The 11853-nt window shown below is 49.2% G+C and overlaps 1 protein-coding gene across 1 annotated transcript; it reads right to left on the bottom strand.

Moving 5' to 3' along the window:
- Positions 1-233: 233 nt before the first annotated feature.
- Positions 234-6648, bottom strand: cstf1 (cleavage stimulation factor, 3' pre-RNA, subunit 1). Its single transcript, XM_038289186.1, has 5 exons — positions 6212-6648; positions 4795-5072; positions 4522-4719; positions 2311-2701; positions 234-597 (listed from the first exon to the last, which is right to left on the bottom strand). The coding sequence occupies exons 1-5, from the start codon at positions 6378-6380 to the stop codon at positions 338-340; spliced, it is 1296 nt and encodes a 431-aa protein (XP_038145114.1). The 5' UTR covers positions 6381-6648; the 3' UTR covers positions 234-337.
- Positions 6649-11853: the final 5205 nt, after the last annotated feature.

The following is an 11853-nucleotide window of genomic DNA, read 5'->3' as shown; positions in this document are numbered from 1 at the left end:
CCTGCAGCCCCATTGGTCAGAACCGCCTCCCTGCAGCCCCATTGGTCAGAACCTCCCACAGAAGCTCAAAGTGGAGCAGAACCAGGTCACCTCTTCTAGGTTTCCTTTCCAACTAATTTCAGATTGTTTCTGCTGTGTAGAAGAAGTGTTGGGGGGGGGGGACCAGCTGCCCCCCCGACCAGCTGTGCTCTAAATAGAAGCCGGCAAACAAAACCACAACCAGATGCATCTTGTTTTTTTTTTTTTTATTAAAATTCAAAATCAAAATTGAGACAAAAGAAGATTACTAAAGCAGGAGGAGGAGCGGTGGTCATGGAAACCCTGGACTAACAGCGAATCAGTCGGTGGTGGCCCGGCGGTACCAGAAGCGGGCCCTGAAGTCGTCGCTGCAGGTCATGAAGCCGGGGTTGGTGGGCGAGTGGACGATGCAGCGGACGATGTTATTGTGGCCCAGAGAGAGCAGGTTCTTCCTCTCCGCCGTCCTGGAGTCCCAGCAGCACAGGCTGATGGTCCGTTCGTCAGGCAGCAGCACGTAGTCCTCTGTGTGGTTGAACACGCCCTGAGTGCGGTGCATCTGGCGCCCGCTGAGCCCCGCTCCTGAAACACAAACACGTCGTCATGAGGTCGGCTTCTATGGCGGCGCTGATCCGGCCTGCAGGAAAGGTTCTGGTCCACTGGGCTCACCGTCCTGCAGCTCTTTCTGCTCCCACACAGGAGCTGAGGAAGCAGACGCATCTAGAACCCGGCCATGGAGCTGAAGGTTCCCACAGGTGGAACGTTTGGGTTGGGCCGAATCCAGAACAATTCCTCAGTTAGGTCCGGTTTGCAAAGTGGACCAGAACTTGCATGCAGCAGTGCAACGATTCGGTCAGAAATCTAAATTCTGATATCTCTTGATTTCATTTTCACTGCAGGGTTTTACTTTGATCTGGAAGTATAGTGCTGCCCCCTGCTGGCCAGCAAGGATCTGCAAGCAGCTGGAAGCAGAAACACAGATGATCTCAGCCTTTTAAATGCAATGCGACCAAAATCAGGCATTATTTTACAGACTCTGTTCCCTCTGAGCTGCAGGATGATTAGCTGGAAATCATTTGGATTGATATCATTTTCATGTTTTATGAAAATGTTATTAATCTAGTCATACAGTGCGAATTCACATCTCATGATGCATATGCAGCACGACGCTCTGATGCGATCTACCTGCTCAGACTATACGACCTAAAACCACGTGAGACTCAGCTCCGCAGTGAGATGGAGCTGATCTGACTCCTTTATCCGGAAGCCAAACAAAAAGAAGAGGAATATGAAGCTCATTAGAGTGAAACGCGCTGCCTTGGATATTTGGGCAATTTTGTGCTGAGCATGCTTAGTGTGGGGGAGTCAATGCAATCAACTGGTTTTCCTTAGATAGAAAACTTTGTATCAATTTGACTGTATGATCTGGTTGAACTGTAAAGTGCCTTGAGATGACATGTGTTGTGAATTTGGCGCTATATAAATAAACTGAATTGAATTGAATTGCTGAAAGCCCTAAAAAGAAAAGTTGACGACTTATTTGGACAAAGACATGGCTGAGCATGCTTCTGGGTTTTCCTCTGACAGGAAGAAGAAGAAGAATCCTTGTTTGCCCACTGAGCGATTTCCCCACGATGGTCGGGAGGTGGTCGTAAGGGGCCGATCTCCCCCCTCGTTACCCCCTGTACACTACACAACTCATGATGAGGCTGAAAGCAAGAGATTCTCACACGACCCCCTAGAGGCTAACCCCTAGAGGCTAACCCCTAGAAGCTAACCCCTAGAAGCTAACCCCTAGAGGCTAACCCCTAGAAGCTAACCCCTAGAAGCCAACCCCTAGAGGCTAACCCCTAGAGGCTAACCCCTAGAAGCTAACCCCTAGAAGCCAACCCCTAGAGGCTAACCCCTAGAGGCTAACCCCTAGAAGCTAACCCCTAGAAGCTAACCCCTAGAAGCTAACCCCTAGAAGCTAACCCCTAGAAGCTAACCCCTAGAAGCTAACCCCTAGAAGCCAACCCCTAGAGGCTAACCCCTAGAAGCTAACCCCTAGAAGCTAACCCCTAGAAGCTAACCCCTAGAAGCTAACCCCTAGAAGCCAACCCCTAGAGGCTAACCCCTAGAAGCTACTACTGGCCAGGAGGATAACAGCAGTATTTCTGGGCAGCACTGAGATGAAAATACTGCAGGTGAACAGGTATAGTACCTCATATTTTGGTTCAGTGCTCCCACCACCATCAGTTAGAGGAGAGGAAGACGTCTTCTAGACTCTGAGTCGTAGGTGACCTGAACGCTCACCTGTATACTTGACCAGAGTCCGTCCGGTGGAGATCTCCCACAGTTTGGCCACAGAGTCTTTACCGCTGGACAGGATGTACTTGGAGTTCTTGGAGAAGATGGCGGAGCAGACCTCGGCGCCGTCGTGGGCCTTCTCAAAGGTGCTGACACAGCGGTTGGAGACGCCGTCCCACAGCTTGATGCTGCCGTCCTTGCTGCAGGTGACGTAGCTGTTGGCGGTGGGGTTGTAGCTGACGCCGCTGATGGTGTCCGTGTGCTGGTCCAGCGGGTTGCAGGAGACGAAGCACTGGAAGGTGTTGACGTCGTAGAGGCGGAGCGTGGGGTGCTGGGTCCCCACCAGCAGGAAGTCTCCGGAGGGGTGGAAGGAGATGGAGCGCAGCATCTCTGCTTCCTGCAGGCGGTGGGAAACAAAGTCGTTAGACCAAAACACTTCTTTCCAGTCTTCCTCTGTCCAATGTCTGTGATCTTTTGCCCATCTTAATCTTTTTCTTTTATTGGCCAGTCTCAGATATGGCTTTTTCTTTGCCACTCTGCCCTGAAGCCCAGAATCCCGCAGCTGCCTCTTCACTGTAGATGTTGACTCTGGTGTTTTGCGGGTACTATTTAATGAAGATGCCAGTTGGGTAGGGCTTCAACAACGAATCGATAAAATCGATAAAAATCGACTTTTAAAAGCGTTGGCAACGAATTTCATCATCAATTAGTTGTGTCGCGCGATTAATGCGTCATCCGCCGCCGCCGTCATCACATCCTATTTTTCAAAAAAGCGACTAGCGACAAATCTGGGGACTTTTTACGGTGTCACTGGCGGCTTTTGGAGACTCTTACGTGAAAGCATGTATCGTTCCTACTCTGCCGTGGGGCGCCTCCCCCATCCCAACCCCGTTCTCCCGCAGGAGTCCCTCTCAGCGCTGCAGTCAGAGCCGCAGGATGTTTACCCTCAGCGTCCAGACTGCAAATGAAGCGCGCATGCGCCGGGATTGACGGCGCAAATTGATCACAATAATTAAAATAGCCTGCGCTTTGTAAAGTGAAAAAAGTCGTAACATGCAACTTTTGTCAAAACAAATGAACATGGCACGGAACCACCATGTTTGTTTGGTTTTAAAGCGGGGAAACGTAACGTTAGTTTCTCAGGTAGCTCATCTGATGCTTTCCTTACCGTGTTAGTAGGTTACAGACAGTGATAAGGTTGGCTACTTATTTTACTTTTAATTTCATTTGAATTAGCTTAAGCAGCGTTTATATTTACTTTATAAATAAATTAACTTGCAAATTATGAGGGCAAGGCTTTTAAAGTTTAAATCTTCTGGCAAAGATAAAGTAAAGAAGATCCTGCAATTTATGGAAGTAAAGCAGAATAAAATCCAGCAAGATCAGTAATATGTCAATTAATTATCTGCCACATTCCCATGTAAATATCTGTCTTTGGAGGATGTGTTTTTTAGCACCCCTAGTTCTCTCATTTTTATTCCAAATACAATTTATAATTTGAATCACAGGGCTATTTTTATCTCTATGGTTCAGTATTTTCTCAAGTAGCAACTTTAACTGCTATACTTTCCTGTCTTAAAAGGCAGAACTCTTCTAGTCTAAAAAAAACTAATTTGTTGAAATGGGGGGGCCTATTGTTTGAACCCCTTAGGGGCTTTTAAAAACAAAAATGTCTTTTTTAGCGCTTTATGAAACAAAGTAGCCTATATTTTGTGGATGTACAGCTACATTTCTCATGTAAGTTTGCGTAGTTTTAACTCAAACATTTATTTTTCATATTGCACCAGTACAGTTAATGAGCAGCCTGTACTTGTGTGCTTGTTTGTTCTGAATAAAATGTTTATTTTGGAATAAAGAGTATAAAATATAAAATATATTTTTTGTCCGATTCATCGATTAATCTAAAAAATAATCGGCCGATTCATCGATTTTTAAAATAATCGTTAGTTGCACCCCTAATATATATATATATATATATATATATATATATATTTCAATTAAAAATGTCAGAAATAGCGTTGAGTTCCAGGTTTTATACAGCAGCCCAACAAAGCCTCACAAAAGCCAAATGACCCCCATTACCAAAACAAGGCTTTGTTTTATTCCACTCTATAACACCTGGAACACTATTCCTGACATTTGGAATTAAAAAAGCTAGGACGATGACTGATGAGTGCAGTGATGCTGCGGGAGCTGGAAGTCAGCAGCAGAACCAACCTGGATGTATTTGAAGGCTCTCTTTGCAGACGGCTTGGAGTAGTCGAACAGCTTCAGGGTGTAATCTCTGGAGCCAGACGCCAGGATCTGTTCGCTGGGATGGAAGGCCAGACAGGTGACCTCGTCCACGTGATCGTAGAGCGTCCGGATCACTGGGTGGTTCTCCATGTTCTGCTGCGCCGTCTCATTCATCATCACCTGAGAAACAGCAGCAGGTGATCAGAACAGCAGCACAACATCACGACTTGCCCTCACTAAGCTCCGCCCCCTAACCTCAATTGGCATGGCGCTCTTCGCCAGCATCCGCTCTGTGTCCAGGATCTTTATGGATGCGTCAGCTGAGCCCGTGGCGATCAGCTGGCCATCCCTGCTGTACGTGGCCACGCGGCATGGACCCTTATGGGACGTGACGTAGCAGGTCTCGTACTCTGAGGCCTCTGGGGACATGGTCTGCACATCAGCATCGAACTCCAGGTCGATGCCCACCCCGGGAGCCACCGTGTCCGAACGGCCAATGGCGTACTGGACGGCACTGTCGTCATTCTCCATCCCTGCAGCAGATGGCAGACATTCCGACCAGATTAGGGTCATTAATCTCTATTCTATTCAGTTTATTTCTATAGCTCCAATTCACATCATGTCATCTCAGGTCACTTTCCAGTTCACCAGATCATCCAGTCAGATTGATTCAAAGTTTTCTATCTAAGGAAAACCAGGTGATTGCCTCGACTCATTGACTCTTCAGCAATCCCTCATACTAAGCATGCTTGTAGCGACAGTGGAGAGGAAAAACTCCCTTTGAACAGGAAGAAACCTCCAGCAGAACCAGGCTCAGTGTGAGCGGCCATCTGCTGAGGCCCACTGGGGTTCAAGGAGACAGAAGCAGACATAGAAAAAGAAGCATAGATACAAAAGGCAACCAGCTCCACAGGCGGCCCCGTCCAGGAAACAAACAGCCAGGCAGACGAGCTCCGAGCCAGCTCCCATGTCAGAGGATGAAGAGAGCACATCCAGTTAGTCACAGTCAACGAAACAGGACTACACTGGAAAACAGGCCAAGCTCCAACATCTAGAAACAAAGGTGTTGATGGCAGCAGCACAGCTGATATTTCTCTCCAGGATGGAGTCACAGCCAAACAGGAACAGACCAGATGAAGCTACTATGAGAAAAAGCAGAGAGAGCAGAACGTTAGAGATTGAACTAACAGATTCTGCAGAGTGGGAGAATAGAGATAGAATGAAGCAGAATGATGAAAAAGGGGTCCCTATGTCCTCCAGCAGTCTAAGCCTATAGCAGCAGAACTATAGAGATAGCTCAGGATAACCTGAGCCACTCTAACTAGAAGCTTTATCAAAAAGGAAAGTTTTAAGCCTAGCCTTAAAAGTAGACAGGGTGTCTGCCTCACGGACTAAAACTGGTAGTTGGTTCCACAGGAGAGGAGCCTGATAACTAAAAGATCTGCCTCCCATTCTACTTTTAGAAATTCTAGGAACCACTAGTAAACCTGCAGATTGAGAGCGAAGTGCTCTGTTAGGAACATAAGGAACAATCAGATCTCTGATATCAGATGGAGCTTGGCCATTTAAGGCTTTATATGTGAGAAGGAGGATTTTAAATTCTATTCTGGATTTAACAGGAAGCCAATGAGGAGAAGCCAGATTAGGGTTATTAATAAGCTGAGGCTCTCACCGATCTTAGCCAGCTGCATCAGCTGCTCGGAGGGAGACACCACGCTGTGCGGCTTCACCTCGCTGATCAGGCTGTTGGCGATGCTGGTGTAGCCATCATGCAGCAGCTGGCTGATGATCAGCCGGTACAGCTGCTGCCGGTCCTTCAGGGTGGGCTTAGGGCGGAACATTAGTAGCAGCTAACGGCCAGCCTCAGGCGGAGGGAAGGCTAGGACTCGATGCTACCACTGTTAGCTGGATGCTAACAGCCTGGATGCTACCAGCCTAGGGCCAGCTTCAAGCTGCTGGGCCTCCGACCTGTTGGAGAGAAGCTAAATCCCGCCTGAAAGGTTCTTTAAAAACTTTAAACCAGGTCAGAACATCCAACCAGGTGGGAGCTGCAGCGGCCTTCTTCTTCTTTTGTTTATTTCTTCTTCTGCTTTGAATTTAATGGCGGATGCTGTTGGCCGCCTTAACGGTGCTTTACCGCCACCTACTGTTTCGGAGTGTGGGTGCCCCTTACAGAGGACCTGGCTGTGAGAGCGGTTAACTCTCTTTGAAGTCAAATGCTCCACTTCCTGTAATTTTTCAGTCAAAAACCCTTCTTAAATAGATAACTTTATAAAAGCGTTCAGCTTTGTGCATGTTGGCTGCTTGAGATCTGAAGAGGATGAATCCTTCATGTTATGATCTGGCCACCCGTTGACGGGTCATAACATTGTCTTATTTCATTGTTTTCGATCTTATTTAAATAGTTTTTTCATTGTTAAATAAAATAAAAAGTCAAAGATAGGCCTAAACACCACCTGAAATCTTGCCTAGGGTATTAAGGCCTGACACAAACTCTCCTCATAACATAACCTACTTGGCGGAGGTCATTAAAAATTAGCTTTTTTATTGTCAGAATTCAGTCAGAATTCTGAGAAAAAAGTCAGAATTTTGAGATTAAAGTCAGAATTCTGAGATTAAAGTCAAAATTCTGACTTTTTACCCATGCTAAACTGAAATAAAATTTAAAAATCAGTTAACTTTTTTATTTTTTCCAGTGATCGTAATTCTCTTCCGTAAAAATCTGATGTTTCTATGTTTACATCTTGTTTAGGAAGTGCTTTCTTCTATTATTTTGGTTTGTTCATATTGATATTTTCTATCCTGTTCTAAAAGCTTTCTTGCATGGCCAACTCTGGAGGCATGCTGAGCTTCACAGGTTGATAATGCAACAGCTGGCTGTTTTCTATAGATTCATGAACAGATTTCATCCAGATTGAAACTAAATCCTGTCGTCTATCCGATTCCGGCCTCCGATCTGCACCACTCCCTTCAATCTGAGTCTATCTGCAGATCTTTTTTGAAACATAGTTTTTGATCTGATGCACCTTTAAAGTATCTGAACAGGTTTAACTGTGTTCCAGAGTTCTTGTGATGACTCTGATCATTTATTAACCATGAAGCTCAGACCTGTACAGTAACTTAAACAGCTTCTCTGTACTTTCTCTGATCTTTGCTGTACTCTCTCACTGCTTTTGCAATCTGGCACTTTAAGCTTTTCAAGTATTTTGCAGGAGGAGAATGTACTTACATTTTTACTTCTCTAATCTGCCTTCTCCTATGATATATAATTTATTGACCTCATGTCATGATTAATAATCATAATTCAACCATCAAAGGAATGTTACTGTTCCTTAATTTCCAAAGAAATAAAAATGATGAGCAGCTTAGAGCCCATGTGATGAAATGAAACCATTCCCTGCAGACCAGACTTGTTGTGTCTGTGACTGCCCCCTGGTGGCTACATGCTGATATGGGAGAAGTGAAAGCTGCAGGTCAATGTCTTGATGTCGCCTGATGGTTTCCTTAGATAGGAAAGTGGATCCAGCTGCATTCTCTAAAAAGCTTGGATGGGTTTACAGTGTCTCAATGATTGGACGGACTCTTTGAATGTTCAAAGAAATGACTTGAACTTGACTTTAGACTGGCAGGACCTGCCTCTGGACCAGGGTAAAAAGATGACTTTGGACCTGTCCAAAGCGCACTTTCATCTGGTTTGGTCTGCCGCGGTTTCCGTAGACTCGTGAACGCGCTTTCAGGAAATCCTATACACTACTGTTTACGCTCTAAAAACATTCTTTTTTTTTTTTTTTTTTTTTTTTTTTTTTTTTTTTTTTTTTTTTTATACAGTGTCCTGTCTGGCAAGGTGGCAATAAGAATAATTGTCTTGATGCCAAAAGGAGCCCAACAGATTTTACTTTCACAAGTGTAGCGGTATCGCAATTGCCATACCGCTCCACTTGTTTCATGTATATAAATTGCTTTATTATAATTATGCAGGGAGTTTTACAGTTCATATGGACACTGCAATGTAAGTAGAGCAGAAAAACAGAAGAAGAAGAAGGAAAAAGAAAAAGAAAAAAACAGGACAAAAGATGAAAGAAAGAGGAGATAGGAAGGAGACAATGACAAAACATTTTCAGTCTGCTTCAACACCTGTAATGAGATGGAGAAAAAAAAAAAAAAAAAGAAAAAAGAACAGCACAACCAAAAAACATGGTACGAGATATACAATAAAGCAAACACCTTGAAACTATCACTAAAGTAATATTATTAAGTCTGACATGTACATTGTGTTACCTGAAGATATGAATGTGGGGTTTCTGTTTGGAAGTGAATCTCTAAGTACCTGAAGCCTAGCACCTGTAGTTGTTTGTGAGGGTGAACTTGTGCATGTAAAGTTTTAACCATAGAAAAAAATGCTCAATAGTGGTTGTGGAGAGCCGGAGAGGCACACCCCCCAGAGCACTGAGTCCAGCGCCGGGAGACCCAAAGCCCCAGGCGCCCAAGGGGACCCAAGAAGCGAAGGCACCAAGGCGGGGCCAGCCCCGGAAATCAGACCCCACCAAGGCAGGAGGAGAGACAGCCACGAGGAAGCCCCCCAGCCACCGCCATGCCGGCGCCCCGGGGAGCCGCGGGGACGAGTCCGCGGGCCCCGCCGCCGCCGGCAGCCGGCCACCCCGAAGTAGGGCCGGGCGCCGAACACCAGCCCCCCCACGGCGCCGACCGAAACGCCCCAGCCCCACAGAGCACCGAAACACGCCCCGCCCCCCCGCACCAAGCCCCGGCGACCGGCCGCAACACCCACCGCGACCGCACCACCCAGGAAAACACTAAGACGGCCCCGCCCCCGGCCGGGGCCCATGATCATCCGCCGCGAACCGGCCACGAGCGCCGCGGGACCCCCCCCCAAAACGCCCCCCCGGCCAAAAGCGCAGCCCCACCCCACCAAGACCGATGCCAACAGCGCGCAACGAAACACACCGCGCACAGAATCAGCCCGAGAGCAGAAAAGCCGCCCGGCGCAAAACCGCAAGAGGAGCAGACCGCAGCCGGCGCAACCACCCCCCCCCAGCAGCCCGAGGGGCAGCACAAAGCCAGAGCGGAGCGAACCGCGCCGCCCCCCCCACCGGACGATGCCAAAGCAGCCCAGCCACGTCCGCCACCCCCCCCCGCAGCCCACACCAGGCCCCGACACGCGGCCAGAGCAGCTCCGCCGCCCCGGCCCCCCACCACGCGCCGGTCATAGCCACCCCAGGCCCACACCCGCCCCGCAGCCCCACCCGCCGCGATCAGTGGGAACAGAGCAGCCCCGCCATGCCTCCAGGAGGGAAAACCCACCCGAATACCCAGCCAGCGCAGCCAGCCCGCCCAGACCGGCCCCCCAACACTACCCCCGCCGGAGCCGCCCGGACCCCCACACACCAGCGGCGCGCCGCCAGCAGGACCCCCACCCAGCCGGCCCGCCTGCCCCCCGAGAAAACAGACATGCCAAACCCCCCAAAGAAAAAAAGAGAAAAAAAAAAAAAAAAAAAAAAAAAAAAAAAGGGGCCCCCACAATGCGACAGCGGACACCAGACACCGACCCGCCCGCAACCGCTCCCCCCCACCGAGGAAGAGAAAAAAAAAAAAAAAATAATAAAAAAAAAATTAAAAATTAAAAATAACAAATAAATAGGTAAATAAATAAATTAATTAATAATTACAATTAAAATAAATAGGCAAGAGGAGAAGTGCGAGCGGAAAAACCGGAGCCCAAAACAGGACCCAAGACCCGCACCCCACCATGCCGCGCAGCTCCCCCCCTCCCCGAACCGATACCACAGAACCGGCACAGGAAAGAAACACCGCCCAGGAACCGGCATCGTAGCGAAGGCACCGGCACCGACCCCGAAAATCCCCGAACAACACCCAGCCCCACCCCGAAGCGGATCCAGTCCCAGGCCCCAGGGATCCGAGGCCCCAAGGGCACCCCACCCCCAGACAGGAGCCCCAGCAAAGCCCCGGCCGGCCGGGGCCAGCGGAGAGGCCGCCAGGAATGAGCCAGCAGTCCCCCGGGCATCCACCCCCAGCTCCACCAGTGCACCGGTGAGCCCCGACGCCAGCCAGCGGAGGGAGAGCAGGACGGGGGGAATGGGCTCCGCACTTAGCGGAGACTTGAGATGTATTTGGGAGAGGGTGCGGTTGAGACCCCAACCTGGGAAAGAAAAAAAAAAAAAAAAAAAAAAACACACCATCTCAATCATGCCTTCCCTCCCTAGTGCCCCCACTCGTACCACAGGAAAAAAAAAAAAAAAAAAAAAAAAATTGAATAAAATAATAATAATAATAAATAAAGAAAATAACAACGCAGACACACATTCACACATAACACTCACATCCAATAATACCAGGTTTTTTTTTTTTTTTTTTCTCTTTTTTTTTTGTCTTCCCTCTATCACCACCCCCCACCCCCCCTCCGGAGATGTAATCCCTCCCCTACAATAACAATCAAGCTACTCACCACACAAGCGACAGAAGACATCCAGGCCGAGATCATACCTACTCCCCCTCCCTCCCCTTCCCCCACTTACAGAGTGCAAACCCGTGAGGGGGTAAGCACTTGCCATAGGTGTTAATGTCCATGCCCCCCCCCAGCCCAGCAGGCCCCGAGGCACCCCGGCACACCAGAGGCCGTGGCAGCAGGGACAGACAGCCAGGCGTACACCGGCCCAGAACCCAAGCAGCACTCCCCACAGAACCCGAACCCCCGAACCCCCACCGGGGACCCCGCCCAAGGGCAATGCGCCCCAGGGATCCCAGGCCCAAGGAGCCACCCCAGACCCACCCCGCAGTAGGGCCGGGCAATGCCCAAAAACCCCCGGCACCGGCGCCAGCACCCCCACCCTGACCCCGGCCCCCGAACGACTCCCCCCAACACCGGTCCCACAGCACCAATCCGAAGAAGAAGAAAGCCACACAACACAGCTAAGCGCAAATCCCGAGCCCCACTCCAAGCCCCGATCCCCCCGCCCACACACCCCCTCCCACACAAAAAACAAAAACAAAAAAATTATAATATTCTCCCCCTCACCGGAGAAGAACGGCCGCAAACAAGCCAGTGCCCAACACCCACCGCCACACCACGAGGACCCCTCCACCCAGATGCTCCTCCCCAGAAAAGTCAACATGCCTGCCCTCCCAGGAGACAGGCAAGCCCGCCGAACAGGAATCCCCCCGGCAGCGCACCGCCGGCATGCGGGGGCCCGAGCAGCCCCAACAGAAACAACACCGGAAGGCCGACAAGGACGAACCGACGGCACCAACCAAGCCCCCAGGCGGACTCCCCCACCCAAA

The sequence above is a fragment of the Cyprinodon tularosa genome, unplaced genomic scaffold, assembly GCF_016077235.1.
Source record: "Cyprinodon tularosa strain WSP-4 unplaced genomic scaffold, ASM1607723v1 ctg264, whole genome shotgun sequence".
Lineage (NCBI taxonomy): Eukaryota > Metazoa > Chordata > Actinopteri > Cyprinodontiformes > Cyprinodontidae > Cyprinodon > Cyprinodon tularosa.
Note: the sequence above shows the minus strand (reverse complement) of the source record. Positions and strands in the feature narration are given on the sequence as shown.